The sequence below is a fragment of the Oryzias latipes genome, chromosome 14 (assembly GCF_053564925.1).
Source record: "Oryzias latipes strain Hd-rR chromosome 14, Olatipes_Hd-rR_3.1".
Lineage (NCBI taxonomy): Eukaryota > Metazoa > Chordata > Actinopteri > Beloniformes > Adrianichthyidae > Oryzias > Oryzias latipes.
Window position 1 is genome coordinate 24,526,667 of NC_136250.1, and position 27,034 is coordinate 24,553,700.

Here is a 27,034-nt window from a genome sequence, read left to right on the forward strand (position 1 = left end):
CTCCTAACTTAGCATTTTTGTGGAATTTATGTTTATGTCAAGAACTTAGTTTATGTGCAGAGGACCCCCTTGAAAACGAGATGACACATCTCAAGGGGCTTATCCTACAAACAAATAAATGTGAAATGTGAGTTGTTCTTGTGAGAAGCATAATAATTGCGTAATTTTTGTACATTTATTCTGTTTCAAAACTTTTCTTTTAACATTTTTGGGACACAAATTAACAACAAAAACTGCAAAGAAATCCACAGAACAGAACCAAACTGAATGGAGTGATGTGATTTCTCCTACTTTGGTGAGTTTCTGTTTTTTCTCTCTCTTGGATGGAACAGATGTTACTACAGTCACAGTCTGCTTCACCTTCACCAGGTGTGGAAGGATGGAGTCCTCTGCCAGATTGGTCACATCTGGTTAACCCCTTGTGCTATCTTAGATGACCCCTCCCTTACTTTGACGTGTTCTCCCTACCATGACAAAGGTGGATAAAGGTGGAAAGATTTCATGTAATCCATGGACACCAGTGAAGATCACAAATCATTGAAGAAAAAAGGTTCAGATATAGGTTAACACGTCAATGTAAGGGTGGGGTCATCTAAGATAGCACAAGGGTTAAAGCCTCAGCTCTCAGAGACGCTTCTTTTGAACATTACACAACACAAGCTTTTCCGTTCTGGACACCATAAGTTAGAGATCTTTAATCACATCAGTCCAGCAGAGCTGCAGTTTCATTCTGTCTGGTTTCATAAAATCTTTATTGCCTTATTTTAGTTTCATGAACTGTTTTGGTTTCTCAAATTTTTGTGTAGAAGGTGGGATGAATTATTTTGACTGGCAGGTGGGTGAGACCAAACTCTCACTTTACCATATCCCCCCCATCATTTATTCATAGTTAGGTGGAGCAAACTCAAGTCAAAGACTTTCTGACTGAAAAAAAAGAAACATTTCTCAATGAATTCTTAGCTAAATAAATCTCTTGAAGCTTAATATAAACAAGGCCATCTAAAAATATGTATATAAAAAACGCTGCTAACAAAATTATCACATCAGCTGAGGGTCCGTATCCCTTGTGTTATCCTAGGCACTTTAACATTGGGAGTTGGGTCATCTAGACCCACTAGACAGTGCTCTGAACCTTTTTTCTTCAATGATTTGTGATTTTCACTGGTATCCATGGATTACATGAAATCTTTGCACCTTTATCCACCTTTGTCATGGTGGGAGAACATGTCAATGCAAGGTTGGGGTCATAGGATAGCACAAGGGATAATGGAGTCAATTTAGTTTAGTTGTTTTTTCTTTTTTTGGGGGGGGGGGTTGTTTGATTGGAATTTTAAAAAATCCATTTTAATGTGTTTAAGTGTAAGCAAATAATCGGTTAGTAGGTGTGTTTGGTGTTCAGGACAGGACTGCAGAAAAACAGATGTTAGTAGACTTTATAAGTGAAATGTCAGAGAAAATACATTTCTGAAAAGAGAGTAGGATGAGGAGACAGGAGAGTGCAGGGAGGAGAACACAAGTTCAGGCCATTTGAGTCGGAGCCGTCGGAGCTCCCAGAACCTCCTCTGTGGATCCATGGTTCACCCCATTGTTTTTTTATTTCTATATATATATATACACAAAAAAAGAAAAGTTTCCTGTCATCTATATAGAAGAAGACAAGGACATGACTTGTATTGTTCCAGTCCAGATTATGTGGAACTACTCATCCAGATGCTACATGGTCCAACGGGTCAGCTGAAAGCATGGACAGAGCATGGGAGGACTCGGACTGGGGGGGGATCAGGGTTCAGGAAGTAGAAGAGAGGTGTTCCACTCTTCAAAATGCTGCACAATTTGTTAAAAATTCCAGTTTTCTTTTGAGTGAGATTCGCTAAATGAGGTGAGAACCAAACTTCAACACATTGAAAAAAACAACAACTATGATCTCATCCATTGAGCTTTATTGTTGGCTGTGTCATGGTGGGGGGTGGGACTGCAGTGTCAATGCAAAAAATGAGTAAACATGTGGACATCTATTATAGGAACATGGGCACATGGGGGGAAAAAAGGAGCCATCAGAGATCAAAACCCCCCCTTATTGAATCTGTTCTGCATATTAGGAAAGCTGGATACACACCAACAGTTTTTGTGTGCGATTTCTCCCCCCCAGAAGTTTCCTGACAGGCTGCATCAATCAGTTGCCTTTCTGTACCCCCCAGCACACAGACAGGTTACTGAATTTTTACTTTGATCATCTGAATAATTCAGGTCAGAAATAGAAAAATAACCCAAGGATACACACAAATACTCACACAGTCTCAGCTTTTATGACAAATAAAGTCAACAATAAACAAAATTAGTCCAGGGAACAAATCGGGAAGGGAAGGGAAGGGGGTGTACAAACTGGTTTCCTCTTAGATTTTATTGGTTGCTATTGAAATACAGGAATATAAATGATCAACAACACCTACATCAGTGTCTGTTCACCAACAATGACAAGGTCAGACGATCATGTGACCCGCATGGAAGCTCTTCAGTATTTGGGTCTCTTCACGTCCACACTGAAAAAGAAAAAAAATGGTTTAAGTAAATAATGCCCGACAATTTTTTAGAAACAATTTTAAATAATGGAAACTTCACAAAAGAAATTAATATTCAATTATTTTTTTGTACTTTATTCTTATTTTTTTCTGTTTGAATCACTTTTTCACAAAACAGACTATTTGATATGTGGTGCAGTCCGTTGTCATGGGAACAGCTAAACTGGCAGCAACCTGGACTGTAGCAACACAGGAAAGAGATATCTATGCCGATCGTCACGATGGTGTAAGTCTGGGTTAATGGCCTTCGAAGTTGGCAATATCAGAAATTAACGCACGCCATGGAAGCCTGAACCGTCTGACGGGCAGCCGAGGACGGTTGCTTTCCCAAAGTGCGTTAAGCCATTAACCCGCTTATACAATGGTCACTTACAAAATACATTAATATTTAATCAGTTTGTAGTAGTCTATTCTTGTTATTTTGTCGGTTTGGATTGCTTTTTTCACAGAGAGAGGACTATTTGTTACGCGTTACTGTGACAATGCGTCGCTCTGACCTCCGATCTCGAGTGCTTCTACTTCTACACATTTGTACTTTTTTCTGTGTTAACTACTTACTGACTGTTCAATGACTTTTCCTTTACTGACTAGATTTTGAGAGCTACATTTCATCACCATGTTTGCCGTCTCTGAGGAAACTCAGAGCAGCTATATGGACACAAACAGGAAGGGCTTACCCGTCAGCCTCCATCTTCTTCCTCTTCTCAATAATCTGAAACAGATAAAAGCGCTGTTGCAGCAGTCCCACGACACTTGTATTGTTGTGTTGATTTCATTGTGTTTGTGTTGTTGCTTCTCACCGCACTGATCTTCTTCCACTGTCGGTCCAGCTCTGCCTTCTCATTGGTCTCCTTGAAGCGTCGTGTCTTCCTGCCCTCAGACATTTTGATGCCATATTGGAAGGCAGCCCTGCAGAGACAGCCCCCAGTAAGAACCACACTAACCCCTACAGACCGACACAGAATGAAGAGAACACCCCGCCTGTCAGCCACAGCTGAGGGAATAACTCACTTGGGGAGAGCCTCCTTGTTGTTCATATAATCTGAATACTCCTCCTGAGTGTCGAAGTCCCAGCGGCCCAGAGGACCCTTCTTGTTGCCCTAAAGCAGAGAAGCCATACCAGTGACTCTGTAACTCAGAAAACAACTGCATGCTGGGAAATGTAGTTACCTGGTCCATCTTGCTGTAGTCAACTTCTTCATCACTGTCAACGGCGAGATCATCCATTCTGCAACGCAAAAATGTTTACCTTACCTGCTATGGGGTTGTGAGACTGTCAGGTTGTGCATTTGTAGGGTTGTCAGTGTGTCAGGTTGTGTGTTTGAAGCATTGTAAGTGTGTGAGATTGTGCATTTGAAGGGTTGTTAGTTTATCAGCATGTGGGGTTGTGCGTTTGTATCGTTGTTGGCGTGTGGGGTTGTGTGTTTGTAGCGTTGTCAGTATGTGCTTTTTTTTGGCGTTGTCAGTGTGTCAGGTTGAACCTTACGTTGCCGGGTAACACTCTGCATACGAGTTGGATCCCCCAAAGAAATCTCCCAGCTGCTCTTTGCTGGAATCTCGTCTCACAGATCCTGTTTGTTTTTATTAAAGACAACGCTGATCATGTGATCCGGAAGCCCTACCCACTTTTAAACAACTACAACTAAACATGCAAAAGGGAGGCTCCGCCCCCTCCGGAAGCTATCAAACAGGTAAAAAGAGGATATGGCTCCTGGCCCTGCCACTGGCTGCCTGCAGCTCCTCCAAAGTTCTTGTTGATCATCTTGATGTGCTCCTGCACTGATCCGGGACCTGCCAGGTGAGCAGGATGGATGACATAATCATCAACAGGCGTTACAAAACACCACTGGTAATTGATATTTACTAATAATATATGAATTCAGAGGTTTACCTGTATCCACCTCCAACACCTGCACACACAGACACACACATACATATAGTTAGTATACAACACTCTGCAGCCCCTCCCCTCTTCTCTTTACAACCCACCTGCTGCTCCTCTCCTCTGGGTTTCTCAAAGTAGTTGTGCCTCCTCTTAGCATCATCATCCCGCTCTCTGTGGCGCTCCTTCTCCTTGGGGGGTTTGGGGACGGTGGTTGGGATGTAGTCCCCGATGTCATCAAAGATGCTGAGACATAAAGACATTACAGAGGCCCTGACTAACAAAGGGGGCAATAATGGTGATGGGAGGGCAGACACCAACTAACCTGAGGTCAGTCTCCGGAGCTCTTTTATCATCCAGTTTACCTGAAACACACAGACAGAGTTAATCTATGGTGTACTGAGCATGCTCACATGCAGATGCATCAGGCTCACCTTTGTCCTTCTTCTTCATCTTCTTGTGTCGGGTTCCCTGCCTCAGGTAGGACAGGATCTGGGTCAGTTTTGAGATCACGATATCGTTGGTGGTCAGGGTCGTCTGAGCCTGTTGCCAACATGGAGACACGTCAGAGTTCAGCATCGACCATATCCACTGGCCTGGGACAGCTGTGGATTTAGAAACTCGCCTCCATGCTGGGACAGTCAGCTTTGCTGCGGATCAGAGTCGTGGGAATGTCGGTGTCGGTAAACTCGTCATCCAGATCGATCACGTATGCCATCCTGCCGGGCAGGAACAGCTCATTTCTTTCCAAAGCCCCGGATCGGAACACGACCCGGTAGATGTTCCTGCCTGAGAAGAAGCAGCATTTAAAGAACAGACTGTCATGAAAGCATCCTTCAACATACACCTGAGGTCTTAAAGACTTCCAGTCCTATCTATTCTTAATTGGGGGGGGGGTTTCTTTGAATGGAAGGTGGGTAGACTCAACTAAGCTCTCACTTCGCTTTGTCTCAATCCAAACACACATTCTGGAACATTAAGGAGGTTGGCAGAGGAACTTCAGATTAAGGTTCCTGTCTCACTTCAGGCTTCATTTGGGCAGTTCAGAATCCTCTGAGAAATCTCAGAGATTATCCATCTAGTGTTTCAAACTCTGTGGTCCCGCTGCATAGAATAAGAGGCGTGGCTTCGGATGTCAATTAATCAAGTCAACCAAATAAGAGTAAACTTTTTCCAATGTGGGGGAGGGGATGAGGTCATCAACTCCAAACTAAACACGTAGCTTTATTTTTCAAGCACACAAGCCTAAATGTTGGTGAGATTTAATATAAATTTGAGATTAGAGCAAATTTCAGCTGCACTGAGAGTTTGCTTACTATGTTGGCCTCACCTGGAGGACATACACTTACAGAAAAAAAAAACAATTGATCTATTAGAAGAGCGATCACTGAAAAAGTAGCATAAAGTAGCAAAAAGTAGCATCTGCACACACTCACCAAGACGGGTCTTAAACTCCATCTTCTCCTCCGGCTCCACATCCTTCCTGTCAGACAGGTAAACCGACAAACAGTCAGTAAATCAGACAGATAGAATATAACGATGTGTGCTCTGCTTTCATACTTGGCCTCCTTCTGGACTTTCTCTATCATGTCTTCTTCTTCCTTCTCCTTGCTAGTGATTTCTGCTCTCACCTAGAAGATAGATTACATGTGTTCTGTTAATCCTCCTGACCCGACTCTGCAGGTCCAGATGTTTGGAGCAGCCCAGCCTGACCTTCTGCAGCAGAGCGAAGTCCAGACCTTTCACCAAGTGAGTGTGCTCCATGTCACCTCCCAAGAACTTGGACTCCTGGATGAGCTGTCGACGCTTCTCTGCTGCAGATTTGTCACTGAGAAGGTCAGAGACATAGGTACATTAGAAAGCACAGGCACATCAGGAAACAGTGGAAAATCAGGCAACAAGGGAACATCAGGAAACCCGGGAACATCAAGAACATCAGGAAACCCCGGAACATTAAGAAACACAGGAACATCAAGAACATCAGGAAACCCCGGAACATTAGGAAACACAGGAACATCAGGAAACAGGAACATCAGGAAACACAGGAACATTAGGAAATACAGACAGGAACATCCTTTTGCTGCAGCTGTCTGCAGTGTCATGTTCTGCGCTCTGGTACTCACGCCTCAGCAGTGGGTCCAACGGCTCGGTAGTTGGCCGTAGTGCTGATTAGCTCCGTCTCCTCATAGTCCTTGTTGACGCCGTCCCGCCTCTCTCGCGCTCGGTCACGGTACTTCTCAGCAAGCTCGCGCTCTCGCTCCATCTCCTGCTGTCGCAGTTTAGCATAGTAGCTGCAGGTGGACAAGCATCGATCATCAATACTCGTGATAAATTACAGATGATGGATCAAGTGAGCAGACAGGGGAGTCAAAGTGAGGAAACGGTCTTACAACCAAACTGAACACAGTTCCAGCCTTCCTCCTCATTCGTCTACAGCAGGGGTCGGGAACCTTTTTGGCCGAGAGAGCCATAAACGCCACATATTTTTAAATCTAATTTCAAAAGAGACATACAATAATGTAGTGTCCCTTTCCCAACTGAGGCACGGAGACTTAACCTCTTTTAAAGTTCTTTATTCTGGTTACTATAGACCGCAACAAACGCCGTACAATTAATTCAGCAACTCCTGAATCTCTCCCGCCGAGACGAGAGCGCTTCTCCCAACTTTGTATTCCCCTACTCCCGCTCCAGCCCGCCCATTTCCCTTATTTGGCCCATAGCTGAACCCCATTGGTCCAAACTACCTAACAACAGGCTGAGTGACAGAACCGAGAGCCAATCAGATCTCTGCATGATGCGTTTAGTGAACTCCTCCAGAACTTTTAACGCGGCCCAACAGCCAAGTTAAACTCTGTCCGCGACAATATGTTTAAATCTAAATATACAAATAAATGTGTGCATTTAATGTAATTTCAACATTTTTAAAGTACAATAAGTCTGTGGATTATTTTGAATAACATTGATATCCTGTTGCTAATAAATGATGAGTATTTCTCGTAGTAGTTTTGCTGATGGTCTAGTCTGGTTATGTGGGGAGTTTCTGCTTCATGCAGGCGTTGAGACTTTAAACGTGATCGTAGGTCTGAATGTTCTTTAGATGTGAGACAGACTGATCACATGCAGACACGGAGTTAAACACACACTCACACTGCAGTGAGTGACGGGCAGCGGGTTTTACGTTTTTACAATCCCTGCGCGATTCACCTTCTGGCCGTGCCCCCCCCCCCACTCTCTGCTTTCTTCCTCACACATCCCGTCCCCGCTAATGCGCGCTCATTCTCAGAGACGGGAACGCGCAGTTTTAGGCACGTCAATTCACAGGTTTCCGGCTGGTGCAAACTCTGTGAAATAATAGATAATAGTAAACTGATAGTTTTCTCTCCAAGCACCGCTACTACGGCATCGCATCGCGCCCGAGAAGGACTGGACTAATGAAAAAAAAAAAGTATAATTAAAGATTTGTCTGCGAGCTACATGTGACCATCAAAAGAGCCATATATGGCTCGCGAGCCATAGGTTCCCGACCCCTGGTCTACAGTGTGGCTGCTCACCTCTTCTTTTTCCTCCTTCGTGCTGCAGGGTCCTCATCTTCATTGTAGTCTTTGGGCATCCTAGAAGAAACACAGGTGAGTGTGTCTGTAGGAAGAACAGAACAACACCTGATCCTTTACTCACTCATGGTGTCTGGACTTGGTGGGCGGGGCAGTTGCAGGTGCACTCCGTGGCGTCATGAGCAACTTTCTGAAGTCATCATTGGTCAGTTTGGACCTGAGGATGCAGATCAGTGTTCACAGAGTTGGACAACACGTGCAGTCAGCAGCACAAGGTAGTTTAAGGGTGGAGGAAACTCACTGAGCAGCACTTCTGTGGTCGTCCACTTCGTGGCCCTCAGGGGCCAGGGGGTTGGAGTAACTCTCAGCTGCAACATAAAGGATGGTAGTGAGCAGATGGATAAAGGGTCAATTTTACCTAAAAAACAATTCACCCAAGCTAACAGTCACTTGAACTTCACGTGGAGTAAAGCTGTAGAAAGTCATTTGACCCCTCAACCAAAGTGAATTAAACTGCTCCACTATTTAATACTGACGTCTACTGGTATCTGTGGAAGACCAGCTCGTTTGGGAGATGTTTTTATATTAAACAACACCTGAGTAGAGAGAGAGTTAAGGTAATATGGATGACGAAAACATAGGTGGTGGTGGGGGAAACAATCATAAAGCAACAAGATGCTGGAGGATTATCATCATTATTGTCTGATGTAAATGTTAGTCAAAAGGGGCGGCGCCTGTCCACACACATACTCAAGTGTCACAAACATACATGTTGGCTCCAAAAATACAATAATGTCAACATGTACTTAACACAACTACAGTTTACACGTACACATGCACACAAACCAACACATGTAAAGCATTTCATTCTGTCACGCATACTATTGTGCAAAGGTGAGCTGACATCTGTGCTCAGGCGGGTGTTTATGTTGTGCTGAGGTGGATGATGAATGCAAAAAGAGGGAGATTGCCCGGCTGTCCCCAAAACAAGACCCCTACCAGTGGTAGTGTAATTCACATAAATCTCGTTGAATTAAAGCCGTAAAACACAATGCTTAAGAATCTGGAATGAGCTCTAGTAATATTTTCAACGCCAATCATTAGTGAGTTATCAGTAAAGAAAAACTGTGTTTGTGTTTTATGTAGTTGTTAAGCATTTTCCGAAACGCAAAAAAGATACCCGGATCTTAGTGGTCATTTTAGTTCGTGATACGTCTACATTGAAATGTCCGGACCGGGACCCCGCGCTGAGGAATCGTGGAGTTTATTTTCTTTACACAGTATTAACCGGATGTTTTCCCATCGCTGCTAAAGGCTAGCTAGCATGCTAACACTCAGCTTTGACTTACTCTCAGGCATCTTTACGGACAACTGCTTCTGTCCTGTAGGAAGACGGGACTCAGGTCCGGCCCGGTTCGCTCAAAGTTAGCAGTCTAATCTGGCTACTGTTCCTTTTTTCTGCGGACTTTCGTCCTTGTTTTTCCCAACTGTTCCGCAAAGCTGCTGCTTCCGTCCGGTTTGGAAAAAGGCTACAGGTTCACTGCAGATGCTCTATCGTCCCCTGCCGGGCTGGAGGGAGAGGAAATGTGACTGAGGAGGGGAATCTCTTTTACTCAAAGAGAAAGTATACATATGCACCTCCTTACATGCTTGCATACACATTGTTCATAAGCAAAATATTGGTCTTATACATATTATATATATATATTTACTACAGAACAGCATCTTTGTTTGCAGCGTCGTAAGTACGCCAGCGCCATCTGCCGGGCGTTCTACACACTACAGTTAGCTAAAATACGGATGAAATAGTCAACGTTTAGAACCAACTAATTTGTCAACTCTACTGCTTTTCCCCCTTTAATTATCACGAAGTTTAAAGGATTAAATGCTTCAAGTATAAGAGCCAACGTATACATAAAAATTCCGCTTAGAAAACTATATTGACAAACCAGCTTGTGTAAGACTCTACCGAAACACTACACTGACCCCTGCTGGTCAGGAGAGCCTCTGCAGCTAAAGGCTCTCCAGGACCCACTGGAGGTTCTGTCCGTGGAGGTTTGTTTGAATTTCCGATTAGAAGGGAAGGATTGTCTCTGACTGAAATATCCCATAATCCACCAGTTTCTGTGGATAAACTGTTGCAGAAACACAGCAGAACTGAACTTACTAGATTGGTTGGGTTGGAGATTTCACCATTTTTTAAACCATTTTTTACAAAAGGCAGATTTATGTTCTCCATCATGTGTTTATAGATTTGCCACCTCTGCCCCAGAGCAGTTGTGGCTACATCAGTAGCTTACCATCACCAGGTATGAATGAGGAGGGAAAGAATAATTGTAAGAACTTTGAGCGTCTGGAAGAGCGCAGATAAATACATTATTATTGTTATTATTAATACTTCATTAGATATTTTTTATCATGTCTTATTTCTCTTTGTAGAAAGACTACAAGAATTTTCCATTTTCTGCATGTAGTTTGCATGTTCTCCCCATGCATGCGTGGGTTTTCTCCGGGGACTCCAGCTTCCATTGACAATGAATGAAATTGTGCAATTTAGATTTACGATAACAAATGTGTCTAATGGAAACACAATTGAAAAAAACTCACATTTAATGAAAAAATATTTGGGCTTTTGAGGTGAATCGAAACTTAAATATTTAGGAAAAATGCAATGGAAACAATTTTTTCTAATTATATGACTCAAATAGTAATGGCAATGTGCATCTTGGTAGGAACTGGCTGCATTGGACACTGTACAGTAGGCGCCACAAGAAGTCCAACAGCATCAGAGATCATCAAAAGTTGAGCTCGTCATTTGTTAGTGTTGGATCCACTGCTCCTCTGTAAAATCACAAACCACCATTTCACAAAATGTCTTCATCCGTAGTCAAGTAAGGAGCTCGTCACTCCATGGCCTGGATAAGATATCAACGTCTCCTTTGATAGATGATGATGAGCGCCAGTGCCGTGGTAGAAATGTGACTGTATCTGTTATAAATCAAAGTAATGTTCACATCTATAACCATGTCTTGGAATGACTTATCGAGTGAGTTAGTTTTGTTTATTCGTATATTTATGATTTGATGGAAACAGTGTAGTCGCGAAATTATGTTTTTTCAACATTTTTAGAATTTCAATAAAGTTTTGTGCAAATGTGTCATGGAGAACTACTGATAAATCAGAAGAATAATTTTGGCCCAGTTATTGGTCAGTTATTTCTAAAAAGTGCTTTGTTGTCTTGACATAACTACTGACCCTTTTTTATGTGACGACAGTATCTTTTTCCACAGAAGCATAATATGATAGACTGCGTCATAAAAAACAACCTTTGAACTTCAATAACTGTCTATGGCAGAAGCAACTTCTTCTGTTAATTCCATAATTGCCATCTGATTACCGCAGCAGACTTCACCTCCAATCTGCCGGCTTCTTCTGAGGGATTAACCCAATGGTTTCCATGGAGACGCAGAAAGATAATGGGTTCAAAAACACACCAATCCAGGTCTGGATCATCACGGCTCCAAAACCCAAACCGGAGATCAAACCTGTTCGTGTTGGACATTGGAAACCCAATGGACCAACACAGTCAGGAGGACGAGGACACACAGGAGTCTCATTCAAAGTTCAAGTTTATTCTTTCTCATCAACATCACACAAGGAGAAAACAGCTGGGTCACGGTTTGGACTGAACCAGTGTCTTCAGTGCGCCGGCCACCTGCTCGGCTGACATGTTGTCCACGGAGACGCTCTGCTCCTTCCCCAGGTCTGAGCAGATAGCAGCAGAAAGGTCAGCAACATTACCTGCAGCGGAAACCAAAGCACAGACGGACCTCTGACTCACCGTATCGGGCCCAGAGCCGGGCCGGAACTCCAGAACACTCCCGGATCAGAAAGGGAAAGTCCGGGTTGGCCTTCTTCAGAGTCACATAGTGCTGCTCCACAAAGTCCCTGAAAGACAAAGGAAATGCTGGGAGGAACGTCTCCAGAGGAACGTCAAGAGGAACACAAGGGGAACATTAGGAATGTTGGAAGTCAGGTGAGAAATATCAGGAGGATTGTGGGGCATGATGGGAAAAAAGAAATGAAGACCTCACAGAGGAACGCAAGGGACACTAAAAGCAATATAAAGGTCATCCGAAGGAACACAAAGAGTTGTTAAAAACATAAAGGACATTGGAGAGACCATGACATTAGGCCTGCACAATATACCGCAAATTTATCGTTATCGCAATATCCAGCTCTGCAATACGCATATCGCAAAAAATGGCGAAAATCACAATAAATCGTAAACCTTAAATGTGTTAAAACCTTTTAAAACCTAAATCCTTTTATGCATTTGACCAATCGGATGGAGGCCTATTATGTTAGATGTTTGTCACCTATGTCGACGAAGGTCATTTGGAGTATAATTTTTAAACTGTTGCATTGAAATTAGAATGGTAATTTTGGTTATTTTACTATTTGTATATTTACCGCAAATTATATAGTTCTTGCAATATTAATCTCTAATATCGCGAGTTTTCCTCATATCGTGCAGCCCTACATGACATACATCAGGAAGAACCGTAAGGAAAGCCTACAGGAACTGAAATGATTAGGACCGTGAGGAACTTTATAGGTAGGATCGTAAGTTAAGGCCATGCCAATGTGAGGAAAGGATGAGGAACTTAGGGAGGAACAAAGGGGTTAAGTTAAAAACAAACAAAGATGAGAAGTCAAGAAGAACTGTGAGGAGAAAAGTCTTGTTTTGGTTTTCTATCAAATTTCTTCATGAACAATCAAAGGAACCTCTTCCAGAACCAGCAGCCCTTGACGTTGAGACCACCTGACTCAGTTCAAGGCCTCACTGCTCTGGGGTTTTCTGCAGACTTCCAGAACCCGTGTGAGTTCTGGAGGTTTCAGCAGCCAATTCTGAACCACACGGGCCCAGTTGGGGGGCCGGAACGTTCCGTGTGAAAGGAGGTCACCCGCTGTTAGCTCCTCCAGTCCAGACTCGTCCAGCTCTGTGGACGGCCTCTCACCCCCCCAGCTAGCCGCTCACCTGGCCCCCTTGCTTGCCGCGGAGGTCTGGCAGAGGTGGAGGCGGATCTCCCGGAGGTTTTTACCCAAACTTGAACCCAGAGTCCTCACCGCGGCCGCCGCCATCTTTTCTGTTTGTGAAGGGCGAGGATTATTTTCCCGGAGTTCTGTCTGCCAGGCGCAGGCGCGGGGTTTTTATTATCCCAGAGTTTGGTCTTACAGGCGCGTTTGTAGACCCAGAGCTTCCGTGCCTTCAGTGTCCCTCTGTAAAGACCCCATCCTGCAACAGAGCAGCCATGAACACAGATGTTCACCTCAGAAGTCACTGGCTGGATAATGAAGAGGTGATGTGAAGCACTGTGGTGGAGCTTTTTCCTTACAGAGAGAAGGTCCTGGTTCAAATCCTGGCTGGAGTTTACGTGTTCTCTTTATTCATATGTGGGATTTCTCCAGGCACTCCGGCTTTCTCCCAAATGTCCTTAGGTAACCAGGTTAGGCTCTTGCAGCCCCGTGATACAGAAAGGAAAACAGCAGGTTAAGGAAATACCTGGTCCTGAACAGCGCAGGTGAAGTTTTCCAGATTCCTTAGATTTCCTGCAAGATAATCAGGTGTAAATGAAATATGTGTCCGAACAAGCAAGTAAACAAGAATGAAGGGCAAATCCATTCATATTTTAGTTTTCTAAAGTTCAGCCCACCGTGGATTTTCCACATCCAAAGAATCCAAAGGGAACATTATTAGAACATTCTAGCTCACTGTATGGTCACATGACTTTGCTAAATTTGTTTTCACACATTGGACTGGAATGATGGACTGATCCGTTTTTGCAGCATCACATGTGTTGTGTGCTATAGTGGTTATTTTTATGTTATAGTAAAATGATCCTACCATGCCACAATCCCGATGGTATCTTTTAAAATCAATTTGATTATCAATTTATGTAATTTTAACGATTTTTTTTATGTTAAATGTTGATTTGCTTTAATTATGCCACAGACAGAGAATTACACATGTTGGTGTGTATTTATGCAAGTGCATCAGTACCCCTCCCTTTTAGAAGCATCTGTATGTAGGGAAACACCCTGATTTTGAATAAAAGCGAGGAGGCAGACCTTTGTAAGCTCAGAGCAAACGGAGAATTGCATAAGTGTGTTCCTGTCTGCTCTCTCTCTAGATTGAAAGTGAGTCCGTGTCCCTTCTTCCAGCTCAAATATAGTTGAGAAGTGTTGGTTTAGTTTAGAACCAACAGTATAACTAAACTATGAAAGACAAAATGAGATTAAAAGAAATCCAAGAAAATCACATTGTCTGATTTCAAAACATTTATTTATAAATTATGCTGGAAAATACGTATTTGATCACCTACAAACAATTCAGATTTCTGACTCTCACAGACCTTTAACTTCTTCTGTGAGAGGATCCTCCTCCACTTGTTACCTGTATTTATGGCACCTGTTTGAACTGGTTATCTATAGAAAAGACAACCTTCCACAACCTCAAACAGTCACACTCCAAACTCCACTCCAAACCAAAGAGCTGTCTAAGGACACCAAAAACCAAATTGTAGACCTGCACCAGGCTGGGAACTCTGAATCTGCAATAGTTAAGCAGCTTTGTGTGAAGAAATCAACTGTAGGAGCAATTATTAGGAAATGGAAGACGTACAAGACCACTGATAATCTCCCTCCATCTGGGGCTCCCCACAAGATTTCACCCCATGGGGTCAAAATGACCACAAGAACAGTTAGCAAAACCCCAGAACCAAAAGGGGAACCTAGTAAACGAACTGCAGAGATCTGGGACCAAAGTAACAAAGGCTACCATCAGTAACACACTACACCTCCAGGGACTCAAACCCTGCAGTGCCAGACGTGACCCCCTGCTAAAGCCAGTACATGTGCAGGTCCGGCTAAAGTTAGCTAGAGAGCATTTGGATGATCCAGAAGAGGATCAAGGAGGGAGAATGACCTATAGTAAGATAAAAATAGAACCTTTTGGTAAGAACTCTACTCATCGTGTTTGGAGGAGAAAGAATGCAGAGTTGCATCCAAAGAACACCATACCTACTGTAAAGCATGGGGGTGGAAATGTAATGCTTTGGGGCTGTTTTTCAGCAAAGGGAACAGGAGTGAAATTTTTAAGTGGAAACCTTCTTCCAACAGCATTGAAGATGAAACATGGCTGGATCTTTCAGCATAACAACCATCCAAAATACACTGCCCGGGTAATGAAGGAGTGGCTTTATAAGACCCATTTCAAGGTCCTGGAGTAGCCTAGCTAGTCTGGATCTTAACCCCATAGAAAATCTTTGGAGAAAGTTGAAAGTCTGTGTTATCTAGTGACAGCCCCAAAACATCACTGCTCCAGAGGAGATCTGCATGGAGGAATGGACCAAAATACCAGCAACAGTTTGTGAAAACCTTGTGAAGACTTACAGAAAACGTTTTACTGCTGTCATTGCCAACAAAGAGTTTATAACAAAGTATGGAGATGAACTTTTGTCATTGACCAAATACTTATTTCCACCATAATATACAAATACATTCTTTAAAAATCAGACAATGTGATTGTCTGGATTCTTTCCCCTCTCATTTTGTCTTTCATAGTTAAGGTTCACCTATAATGAAAATTTCACGCCTCTCATATTTTTAAGTGGGAGAATTTGCGCAAATAATGGTTGACTAGATACAGACTCCCCCCTGAATCTGTCCTACTGCAGCCGCCGTACTTCAGCCTTTTCCCCCTGCAGTTGTCCCGCTGCAGCTGCCTTGGCATCTGTCTTGCTGCAAATGATCTTTAGCAGTCACTTCCCTGCAGTGTTTCTACTGCTGCTGCTTGGCCTTCTTCAAAGTTGGATCAGTTCGAAAAAAACCTTTAGGCCACGCCTCCTTCTTTGCACAAATTCATCACATAATATATTCAAAACAGAAAAAGCAACTTTATTATTCCCTCATACAGTTATGGCGACAACATCCAACTGTAGAGATAAAAAAAAGTTCCTTGATTTAGGCTTTAAATGTGTTTATTCTGGGTGTAAAGGTGGAGTTTTAACATGCAGTGAAAAGGGCCTGACGTCTGTCACCAGTCCCTAGGTGTTAGTAAAAGAACTCCAGATTTGTGCACTTGCAGGTAGGACTCAAACAGGAAGTAAAAAATGGTCCTGTAATCCAGAACCAAATCAACAGTTGTATAAAACTTGATTTAGAAGCAGGTGTTTTGGGTGCATATATCCTGGCTGGAAGAACTGCAGCAGACCTTAACCGATCCGAAGTTCACCCCTTGATCCTTCATATCATCCTGTGGTCCTGGGTCAAACGTGATCTGTGTCCCAGTGTTATACATCAGGGTGTTTGAGTTCATAACTAAAGTGGTTGGCTCCTAACAATGAAAATGTGCTGCACTGAAGTGAGTAGTGGGCATGGTTTGGAACAGCAGGACCGCTGGTAGTCAGGAGATATAAAAGACTTGCATTACACAAAGTTTGCCAACAGGAAGTACTAGGGTCAGGGTTTCCTGTTGTTTCTGGTCCGGTTCACCCTGCCCAGAGAGCCCCGCAGCCGTTTCTCGCTGAGGAGCTGCTGAATACGTTTGTTCTGTGTTCGCTCGTGAAACAGAGGCATCTGTCGCACAAAGGAGTTCTGCGGGTCTACATCTCCTCTGCTGTCCACTCCCACAATCTGGTACCAGACTTCGTTCATAGAGTTGTTCTCCTTCTTGGAGAGGGACCTTGCATGTTCGGATTCTGTATAATTCCTGTTGGGGAAGCTTGGGACCTTTGCTGTGGCGGTGAGGACAACTGGAGGCGTGCTCGCCGCCGCCACTGTTGGGTTTTCAGAAACTGTCATAGTAAGCGAGGAAATGGGAGGCACAAAGGGTGAATTGGCCTTGAAGGGTTGAGATGACGGCATCGTTATCGCTGCTGCCATGGATGTGGGACGAATGTCAGGAATCTCAAACGACTGTGACAAATTCTCATCTGAAGAGGATGCCTCGTAATCATCGTACTCTACGTAGACAAAGTCCGGGGGGCTCCCACTGGAAGGGGTTGGGTTTACACCAACAATGGGAGTTGGTGTTGTGATGACATCACTGCTGAGAAAGCTGCTACCTGTCAGAAGTTGGGTAACTGATGTTGTATTGTCCGTGGTCCATTTCCACAATCTGAAAAACAGAAAGAAACCTTTTTTTTTAAGTTTTCATAACTCTGATGAGGCTGATGGTTGGGATGAATCAGCTGTCTTCAAGTTGTGATTGAAGCCAAAGTGCACTAAAAAGCATTTGAGGGCCCTCTGGCTAGCACTACAGCAAATGTGAATTTAAGGTGGTGTTTAAAGACTGACTGGAACTAAACTAGGATCATGCTGCAGATGAACAGTTTCCTTGTCTTCTGCTTTCGTTTGATTTGCTAACTTAGAGATGTTTGTTTCAGAGGGATTTCCAAGAATCTACAGGTTTTGGTCAAAATCAGGTTCGTTGTGTGCGGCAGGTTGGTTAGATGCAGATCAAAAGGTTTTGCATTACAGAGTTACCTCTTTTACGGGGGGGGGTTACGTCCAAAAAATAACCCATGATAGTTGAAATCCGCAAAGTAGTCATCTTCATGTTTTAACAATATTATAGAGGTTTTAAGGCTGTAAAACCCCTCACTACACACTTTACTTAGACAGACAAACAGTTTTTACAAACAGGTTTGTAAAGCTGAAGGCATTCTGTACAGAAGGAACTTTTGCAGTTCATTTTCCTATCTATAAGGAAGGCGACTCAATCTCTGAGGCTCCGCCTTTCTCTCCTTGTGGGTCCCGCCTATTTCATGACGTCAACCTAGAGTCGACCTCGGCAGTGTGTCTGCGTTTCGCCCGCGAAAACAAACATCTGAACTTTTACAAAGATGGATGTGCAGGAATTAACATTATAATACACTTAAAACCTCAAAAGGTTGATTTTTTATGATATAGACTCTTTAATTCTTTTAGGATTAACTTGGATTCTTCTGAGAGAAAACAGACTGTAGTCATCATGAAGAAGAGTTGAGGGTTTGTCAAACACTGTCTAGGTGAAGCCTTGCTGTCAGAGTCTTAAGAAGCTCCTCAACCACTCTCACTTACAGTTTTTTATGATTGCTAACACACCGGAATAAAAATTTCCACATTATTTGCAAAATTGTTCTCAATGAGCGAAACACCTCCACCGATTTATACATAAATTTACATAAATTATAATGCATACAATAGACAATGCTTATTGGATTTTCACTAAATATGGTGCATGTTTTGTCTGAAGTGTATCATTATGCAAACAATCAGAGAATTTTGTAGACTGCGGTGTTTGGATAACTGTGATTTTGAAAAAAAAAAAAAGGTTTTCAAAATTGTATCTAAACGACTGAAGGAAACCAAGTTCCCACGCTGTCATTTCTTTTATTGTCTTTTTCTTTGGTCCATCCCCCGGTTTTCCAGCCAGTCAACATCTGTTTCCTCCTCTTACACTGTTCTGGGCCATAACCCCCCCATTCAGCCTCTGGAGAGCATAATCAATTCCACAACCAACATCGGCATCTTGACACTGGGGGATTTTCACCTCATGGTTCTGACCCTGATCCTAACCTGGTCTGGTTCCAGAGTCTAACCCCCACAGAACTTTTATTGTCAAGTGTATCAATAAGTCTGTCTCACGTTCCTCTCAGTTCTGTCCTTGTTGAAGTCATATCATCATATGGACTCTGAATTAACTTGAAAAATTCAGAGGGAAAGGGTTTGGTCACAGAAGTTCTTCCAACATCAACCCGTGTGATGTAAAAGACACAAGAAGTCAACCAAACAAACAAAAAAAACATTAATAAAAGCAAAGACAGACATCCAAACCTACCACACAAAAAGACAAAACTGTACTTGCGTAACATAATATACTTGAGAATAATTAATCATCTTTCTTTAATGTTTTTCTTTCCTGGAGGATCATCTCTTGGCGAGCTTGCTTCTGGTTCTGCAGTTTTTTAGTCTGATGTTAACTGTTGTTTATCATGTTTGATGTGGCATTGCTTTATTCCTCTTCCTGTTCTACCATCTTCTTTGGAGATGTTCACCAAGCTTCCACATGGGGAAGATGTCTGGTCTCACCTGCTGTTGCCAGTTGGAGACTCTGTGCTGACGCTGGGGGCAGAGTTTCTCTCACTGCAGGACTTGCAGCACATCTGCCGGTATCCGGAGATGGCGCAGTACCGACTCAACACTTCCATCCGACAGAAGGCAGAGCGATCACCACGGCAACGCTGCCCTGCAAACAGTGAGCAGCCAGAAGAAATTTTACTGAAGAGAGGCTTGGATTTTTACAGGCAGTCTGACAAAACAGGAAATAAAGTGCAGGAACAAGCATCAATCTGGCAGTCAACCCTTTTTTGTGAAGCTACAGTAGTTTTCATGCAGTTTTGAATGAAGTCGGCTGCTTCTAAACATGATGAAATGTCTCCTGAAGGACAAAAGCAGAGGTACATCCAGTGCTGGATCCTTCCATTCTGATGAAATGTCTTAATCAAAAAGCCAATTTCAAAGTAGGATCAATTGAAGGAGAGAGGACAGCAGGCGGGTGAAGCAGAGGACTCTCCAGCATGAATGAGAATGAGGACAAGAAGGAATGACGAAGAGGAAGAGGCGTGTCTTACGGGAGGTCATCTGTGGCATCAGCCGGTTTGGGTTAGACTGGGAGAGCCACTGGATGATGGAGTTTTTCTGGTTGCCTGTAGGGAAGGCAAACAGTCAGCTAAACGAACAATAAAGCCTCCCAATCCTTTCCTTAAAGTCCAATTCTGACCATCTTTTGATTTATTGCAAAAATGTTCCCAGTGGTCTTTAAATTAAGATTATGCTGACTTTATCCAGAAAACTGTCATTTTTTAAGGATATAGTTTCTGCAGAGCAGCAGGAGCTCATTAGAAATTTACCTCTGAGCTTTGGGCGAGACTATTAGCATGGATCATCACTGCTCCCCTTCCAATCACTCATTACAGAGAGCTCTCTGTTTACACTCTCTCTCACTAGCTTTCAGCCCCTCACACCTCAACCTAAAATCAGCGTTGTAGTTAGGATGGTGAGAAATATCAAAGCCATCCAGCAGTACAATTTTGATCCAGATTCCAGCTCAGACGAGGAAAATAAAGACGTTCATGGTGTCAGGTAGGGGGTTTGAGGAAGGAACCGAAATGCAGAGACTGGAGGCACACGGTTCCAAGGTAAGGGGTTCATTGCAAACAAATGACGCTGCCAAGAAGGAAAACAAAAAAAAAAATAGTAATAAAAAAAAAAAAACTGTTGGGGTCAACAGGGAACCAGCCCAGAGGAAGGCAGTCACGAGACTTATGTACTGACAAGACTGATGAGACACATGTGAAAACGGTCAGGGGGATTTGGACAAGGGAAGTCAATCTCAAATTTAAGACATGCAGGAAGAAATCTTCAAAATAAAACAGGAAGCAAAACTAAGGCATAAGAACCCTAATCACGACACATGGATCTATTTGTCTGACAGTGGATGTATCGGAATGGAGCGGTGCAGGGAGCTTACGTTATGTATTTTCTACTTAAAAAATATGAACATTTTTTCATCTGCTCCTGGCTCACAACAATTTGAATAAATACTCAGAAATACAAGTTTATCTTAATTTTCTTTAAATGTATCCTTCATCATGAGAAAAATCCCACACGAATATGTTAAAAACACCCAAAACAGGATTTTCCTCAGAGTGGGTCTTCCAAAACATGGTGCTGTCATGATTTTGGCTTTCGTGCTGTTTTAGCCTTTTACTTTACGTCTATTTTATGTTTTTCTCATCCTGCCATCTCAATACGTACATTTTGAAGACCTCTTAAATGTGAAGTTGGTTTTGCTGGATAGTATTTTTTTGGACTTTGTTTCTGTTCCAATATAAAATCCATAGCTTGCCTCTTGGGTTTATTATCCTGTGGGTTGTGCATTTCTTACAGGTGTGTGATTGGCTGAGCTTACCGCTGCAGGGCGGGGTCTCACAGCGCTGCCATGTGATTGGCTCAGGCTCACTGCAGTTTCCAGGGGAACCTTCAGGATTCAGACATGCAACTTGTCGTTCTTGCGTGCCATTTCCACAAGAAACCGAACACTGGAAACAAAAACAGAGTTAAAAAGGAGTCCAAGACGGTCTGGCCAACATCCCACTGGAAAAGTTACGTGAAGAAGAAGTTCAAGAAGACCCCTTTAAAGAAAATATGTGAAGAAAAGCTCAGAGAGAATAAAAAGACTGCAGCCAGACTCAGAGCAACACAACCTGGTGGAGCTATTATGGAGGAACAGGAGGAAGTCCACACTCCAGAGATGTAGACACCCCACACAGTCTGAGCAGGACAGAAGAACATTGGAAACGAAGATATCACAATTATGGATGAAGCAGAATGATGATCTGATAAGGAGGAAGATAAATCTCGAGGTACAGCAGACAGGAGTCTAAAAGAGAAGACGAATCGACCTATAAAAAGACTGTTTTGCACAGAGCACGGAAACATTTCATGATGTTAATGTTCATCTAGAAAAGTGGGGAAAAAGAAAGTTTTCAAGACACCAGGTTCTGCACAGAAGAGTAGAACCGAGAAAGACTGTTGGGTAACCAGGGATACATGAAGTTCAGAGGGAAGCAGTTCAAAGTTCCTCTGTCAGTAAGACAGGTCGGTACCGCAGTCCATGGCCCGGTTCTCCACGCAGCAGGGCAGGGGATCCGGTTGCAGGTCTGCTTGGATTCCGGTTGCACATCCCTGCACAGCTTGCTCTGTACAGAGCGCTGCTCCTGACCTCTGCTCGACTTCTGTTGGCAGCTCACCAAGCGCCGCCTCCACCCCGTCTGACCACAGGAGGCGCTGCATTCCCCCCAGTCCCCCGTTACCCAGCTGAAAGGTGGAACACAGGTTAGGACTTCAACCTGCACAGCAGGTCTAAGCTCCAAGAGTCGGACATAGATAGAATTGAGTGATTTATGGATTATTTTGTTGAGAATTCACACTGCACTGATGTCAGCTATGGTTCTCACACAGGTCACCATGGGCCAAATCAAATCAAATCAAATCAAATCAAATCAAATCAAATCAAATCAAATCAAATCAAATCAAATCAAATCAAACCAAACCAAACTTTACTTATAAAAAGGCGCTTCTCATACCTTGCGCAACTCGAAGCGCTTTAACATTTAAAACAAAAACAAACAACAAAACAACACACAATATTACATCAAAGACTCCACCCACCAATCCTATTCCCCTCTATTAACACATACGACCCATGCAATGAATACTTCTAAAATGAATTTCTTGTCACTCATGATTTAGACATATGGAATTCAAAGCTGTCAGGCTTGTCACAATTTCTTATTTGACCAGACTCAGCAGACAAGTCTGAGGGTTTCTTCTTTTCTGATAGAAGATTCATCCAAATTTCAAACTTTAGGATATTTCCCACACAGAGGCGTTTCTGCTCACCGTGGCGGTTGGCAGCTCTCAGTGTTGCATGTGCGGCCGATGGCTCTGGGTTTGCTGATGTTGGAGCAGAACATCCTCTGCACCATCAGTCCGTCAGCTTTCCTCCTGCAGCCGAACCTGGTGTATTGTTTCCCTGACAGCACAGGTGATGTTATATTTACTGCCATTGTTGCTGTGGTGACCGTCAGATAGCAGTACCTACCTCCTCCACAGGGTTTGGAACAGTGAGACCACTTCTTTAGTGCCCACTCATAGAAGATGGGGTCCTCCTGCACCAAGTTGGAGTCCAGCGAGGACCAAAGCTGATTCTGGATGATGTACTTGTAGGACACCGTGACCTTGGAATCGCCATGGGAACGGACCTGAGCCACAAAAGCCAGTCCCATCAGCGTTTGTTCAGGTTTTCTATGTTGCTGAAGAGGATCCTCCGACTGACCATGAGCAGAACCCTGTACTTCAAAGGCCCCGAACTCAGAATAGTCTCCTTCTCTGCGGTTATGTTGTACTCCCACAGCACCCCGTTCTCAATCACCACTCGAGATTCAGGAAGCTCACCTTCATTGTTCAGAAAGAAGTGACCTGTCTCCAAGTTCTTAAGAGCTGCAACAAAAAAATCATCAGTTTTTTTCTTTTTTATAAAGTTCAGAAGCTTCAGGACCTTTTTTGGGCTCTCAGCTGCTCCTACACAAGACATGAGGAGTTCCCTTGAACTCGTGGATCAGAAGATGTCGAGCTCCTTTGGGGATCTCCAGGATCTTCAGGTAACCTTAACCATGGAATCAAGGATTTATTGTTAAAACCATAAGACAGTGAGTGACCCGCTGAGAATGGCTCAGATTTGGGTTTGGACTCAAGTCTTGGGAGGTTCACCTTGTGTCCTGGTGCTGCGGGTGAAGTTCCCTTTGATGACCTTACAGCTGGAGTTGTCTCCTCCACAGACTCCACAGCGATCCTCTTCCTGGTCCGAGGCAATCTGTCCATCACAGCCGACATGCTGAAAAAAGGGCAACAGGGAGGAGAAGAGATCGGATGCAGACTTTAGAAACTTGAGCAGATGTCAGCCTAAACGTCTGATGGAGGAATCCCCCCTCCCAAAAGAAACAAAACAAAAAACTGGACGATAATGACGACCACGGTTTCTTGAGTGACCCCCTACAGCACAGAGACCTCACATTCTCCTCTGACGCACACACTGTGGCTGTCCTGGTACGAACACCGTGTCCCATCATGCACCATTCTGTTCATGGACACTACAGCCCCCGTCTGGTTGGACTGACAGTACAGATGGCAGCGCTCATCAGCTGCAGACACACACACACAAACACACACAGTTGTGGACAGGTTTGAGGTGGAACATTTAAGATGGAATGTAAAACTTTACGATCAAACAGACACACTGTAATATGATGAAGAGTTTAAGGTGTATGTGTGTGTGTGTGTGGGGGGGGGACTGTAGACTCCTGCATGATAACTTTAACATGTGAGTGCAGACATGTGCATTTCAGTTCCCATGTTACACGAGAGCCTGCGGGGGTTTGTCTAAACTGTCCAGATGGACAAACCAAACCATTGCCTTGCTGAAAGGGAAAGGTGCCCCCCCCCCCAGATGATATTGTCTGCAGAGCCTGGGATCTGGTTCTTGTGAGTGCGTCTGTTTGTTTGCAAGTGAGATGGGGCATTTACGCTCAGGATGCTGGTAGGGCAGCCACTGATGCTTCTGTCCGCCATGCTCAAAGAATGGATTCCAGACTTTACACTGATCCTCCCTGGAAGATAAGCAGGGCTTCTGTGCAGGAGTCGGCCAGAGGACACAACCATCTGCTCAACCCCCGCCTCACTGACCTGAAATCTGTCAGAGGCTCGCAGTCTTCTTGGTTGCATAGCTGGAACTCGTAGCTGTTTCCAAAACATGTGCGCCCACCATTGGCTGGACTGAGAATGATGACATGTAAGAATGTGTGAATCGACTCATGACATGACCGTTGACCAACAGTTTACTCACAGAGGGCTATCGCATCGTCTGGTCCGGAACCTGACGCCACCACCACATGTTCGGGAGCAGCTATCAAAAGCACTCCACGGCCCCCAGGCACCATCTTGTCGGAGGAGGTTTGGGGTCAGCTTCATGCAGAAGCCTCTGAAACAGTGCTGCAATCAGAGATGTAAGTTAGCTCAGCAGCTGCAAACAGATGGGCTTGAGACTGCATCCGATTCGCCCTCTGTTTGGTCAGGAAGCTGCTGAACCACATGCTTTTAGCTTTCGGTTTCTTAAATCTCATAAATAAGCAGGTCAAAACTGTCTAAAAGCACAGATGATCTGGACCCGTTTGGCCCCAGAGACCAGTCGTTCTGCTGCTGTGGTCCCTCTGTTTTGGCTACGACACAAGCAGAGGTGAATGCTAAACTGATCTACTGTGATCATATGCACCAGGGATCACAATTGTAACATGGATCTGTACAGATTGCACAGTGTGGCTAAAACTCTGAATTAGTATCGCACTAAGCTGCAGGAACTGACCTTCCCAGGTCCACACTTGGTCCCGTCCAGCGGTGGGCCTTTTTTGGTCTTGCAGAAGAAGGGGTTGTTGTAGTCGCTGCACCACAGCTGCTTGCAGGGGTCATGAGTCATGTACTGGACAAAAAAAAAACAATACGACAGGACTTACCCCATTTCCAGTACGACTGCGAAGATAATATGGTCACATATTCCAAATTTAAGCAGTTCTTCTGTCTAAACAAAAGCTGAACATCATCAAAACTCCAACCATTTTCTTCAAGACAATTTAGGGACTGTTGGCAGAAAAACAAATCTGTTGTGAATCTGTAGTCAATGTAGCAGCCACAGTGACAAACTTTTTGGTCCAAAGTGAACCTTTGCAGACCACAGGTGCCGTATTTATCATATTTAGATAAGATTGTTGGACTTCCTGTTTCTGTCCTGTTTCTTTACAATACATTTGTGTATGTTGCCGTTCTCATAGAGATTTTATTATGAACTGAACTAACAAACTGCAAGGGTCAATAGATTAACTATGATGTCAAATTTGTGCCCAAAAAGATGTGAGCGTAACGCGATTCTCGCACTTGAGGAGAACTCTCCTTGTCCTCTAAAAACCTCCTTCTGTTTGTGTAGAAATGTCCTGTGCGGTGTAAAAGTGTAAAAGCAGATTTGTGAGAGCGTAAACAATAAATAAATCGACTTAATCGATGAATCGATGTCTATTTCTACGTACAGAAATCTACTGATCTGAGAAAAAAACTAATCTCAAACTAAAGAAGTCAAAACCCGTCTGCTGGAGCTGACGGTAGCTTGTGAAAGTGGGTGGTGTTGGGGTTCTTTTCTTTCCCAAACCTCCTTTCCTTTCCCAAACCACCCCCAGATTTCCAGCAGGACTGAGATTTGGGCTTGAGATTGTTGGAAGTTTGCACTGGCAGCAGATTTACTTTTGTCTGGAGCAGTATTAACCGCAATGCATAACACTCCCCCATCGGTGCTTGAGCATACAAACAATGACTTCATGGTTCCAGAGATCACAGAAGCAACTTGATGCTTTGTGAAGGCTTTTTCGGGTTCTGATGGGACTTTTTGGTCTTTTTCTCTGTGCTATGTTGAGTTCAGCATCATTCATGGCTATTCCTGGCTCTGGTTCTGTACAATGACCCAGCTGGAGGAAGAATATCCAGAGAAGATTCAGGGATGTAGGCGTTCACGAAAGCTGGAAGGTTCTAACGTGAAGTGCTGCTGCTGTTCGAGTTCAAACTCACCTGGGCGAACAAACAAAAAACTTCTTAAAAGCTCCAACAACACTTTATTGAGCTTGAAAAGAGCTCACTGTAGGACTGTAGGAGAACGTGAGATGTTTGTGGGAAGAGAGCTCAGATAACCTTGAGTTAGATGCCACAGCCGTATTTCTTCAGGCTACGATTCTGTTTGTGATTTTATCACCTAAAAACGGAAACAGAGTTAACTTCTGGCTTGCATGATCCATCTGAGATGTGCAGGACAACAACAAGCAGACACCCGATGAGATGCTGACAGCATAAACAGTCTGTAACCACTTTCCTTGGTTTCAGGCTCTTCCAGATGTCAACTGAATCCATCTGCAGCATCTGTTCGGGACATTCATCTGGAGGTGACTTCATGCAGGAAACGTCTGCAGAGGCTGATAAAAGGCCTCAGATTCGGCAGAGGGAGTCTGAAGAGCTTCCTGCACCAGCAGGACTTGACTTTTCTTTAAACTCAGTGGATTATGATGGATCAAGGCATGTTCTTCTCAAGAACTACTTGCCAGGATCAAGGCTTTATGGGAGTTTAAAACGCCTTTGCTCACAATAACATTTTCAGTCTTTTTGAGTTAGTGTGAGCGACTCTTCAATAAACAGCGTTTAATTGCTTCATGTTCTGAATTTTCCTCTGGAAACAAAGTTTTTTTCATTTGGAACGGAATGAAAGCGGTGAAGCTGCTCCGTGAAAAAGGACATTTTCCACCCAGCCTGTCCAATAACTGTCA

General features: G+C 43.7%; 3 protein-coding genes across 4 annotated transcripts in view; all 3 read right to left on the reverse strand.

Moving 5' to 3' along the window:
- Positions 1–1,923: 1,923 nt before the first annotated feature.
- ik (IK cytokine) lies at positions 1,924–9,581 on the reverse strand. Its single transcript, XM_078931326.1, has 20 exons — positions 9,362–9,581; positions 8,314–8,380; positions 8,137–8,229; positions 8,013–8,072; positions 6,585–6,752; positions 6,175–6,289; positions 6,022–6,092; positions 5,898–5,944; positions 5,087–5,250; positions 4,896–5,004; positions 4,787–4,826; positions 4,569–4,707; positions 4,471–4,489; positions 4,285–4,370; positions 4,066–4,151; positions 3,750–3,807; positions 3,591–3,679; positions 3,380–3,488; positions 3,257–3,291; positions 1,924–2,540 (listed from the first exon to the last, which is right to left on the reverse strand). Exons 1-20 carry the CDS (start codon positions 9,369–9,371, stop codon positions 2,513–2,515), a joined length of 1,593 nt encoding a protein of 530 aa, XP_078787452.1. The 5' UTR covers positions 9,372–9,581; the 3' UTR covers positions 1,924–2,512.
- Positions 9,582–11,623: 2,042 nt separating this feature from the next.
- ndufa2 (NADH:ubiquinone oxidoreductase subunit A2) lies at positions 11,624–13,212 on the reverse strand. The gene is made up of 3 exons (XM_004076655.5): positions 13,054–13,212; positions 11,854–11,960; positions 11,624–11,777 (listed from the first exon to the last, which is right to left on the reverse strand). Exons 1-3 carry the CDS (start codon positions 13,155–13,157, stop codon positions 11,686–11,688), a joined length of 303 nt encoding a protein of 100 aa, XP_004076703.1. The 5' UTR covers positions 13,158–13,212; the 3' UTR covers positions 11,624–11,685.
- A 2,738-nt stretch (positions 13,213–15,950) lies between these two features.
- The window catches only part of LOC101157151 (A disintegrin and metalloproteinase with thrombospondin motifs 2), a 28,225-nt gene continuing 17,141 nt past the window's right edge, over positions 15,951–27,034 (reverse strand). For both annotated transcript variants that reach the window (XM_011483832.4, XM_011483831.4), the window contains exons 11-25: positions 25,042–25,155; positions 24,526–24,671; positions 24,366–24,455; positions 24,207–24,289; positions 23,691–23,824; positions 23,394–23,517; positions 23,209–23,289; positions 22,960–23,123; positions 22,726–22,885; positions 22,524–22,656; positions 21,728–21,938; positions 21,031–21,160; positions 19,691–19,765; positions 19,149–19,305; positions 15,951–17,193 (exon numbers count right to left, since the gene is read on the reverse strand). In XM_011483832.4, the coding sequence (XP_011482134.1) occupies positions 16,536–17,193; positions 19,149–19,305; positions 19,691–19,765; positions 21,031–21,160; positions 21,728–21,938; positions 22,524–22,656; positions 22,726–22,885; positions 22,960–23,123; positions 23,209–23,289; positions 23,394–23,517; positions 23,691–23,824; positions 24,207–24,289; positions 24,366–24,455; positions 24,526–24,671; positions 25,042–25,155 (2,460 nt within the window). In that variant the 3' untranslated portion in view covers positions 15,951–16,535. The remainder of the gene's footprint in view (positions 17,194–19,148; positions 19,306–19,690; positions 19,766–21,030; positions 21,161–21,727; positions 21,939–22,523; positions 22,657–22,725; positions 22,886–22,959; positions 23,124–23,208; positions 23,290–23,393; positions 23,518–23,690; positions 23,825–24,206; positions 24,290–24,365; positions 24,456–24,525; positions 24,672–25,041; positions 25,156–27,034) is intronic.

Coding starts and splice junctions, on each gene's coding strand:
- ndufa2 (XM_004076655.5), bottom strand. CDS start 13,157: ATGGCGGCGGCCGCGGTGAGGACTCTGGGTTCAAGTTTGGGTAAAAAC. Junction 11,961..13,053: donor GCGGCAAGCAAGGGGGCCAG/GTGAGCGGCTAG, acceptor TTTGTCTTTCAG/GGACTTTGTGGAGCAGCACT. Junction 11,778..11,853: donor CCGGCTCTGGGCCCGATACG/GTGAGTCAGAGG, acceptor CTATCTGCTCAG/ACCTGGGGAAGGAGCAGAGC.
- ik (XM_078931326.1), bottom strand. Junction 5,945..6,021: donor AAAGTCCAGAAGGAGGCCAA/GTATGAAAGCAG, acceptor CCTGTCTGACAG/GAAGGATGTGGAGCCGGAGG. Junction 4,708..4,786: donor GCTCCGGAGACTGACCTCAG/GTTAGTTGGTGT, acceptor TTTATGTCTCAG/CATCTTTGATGACATCGGGG.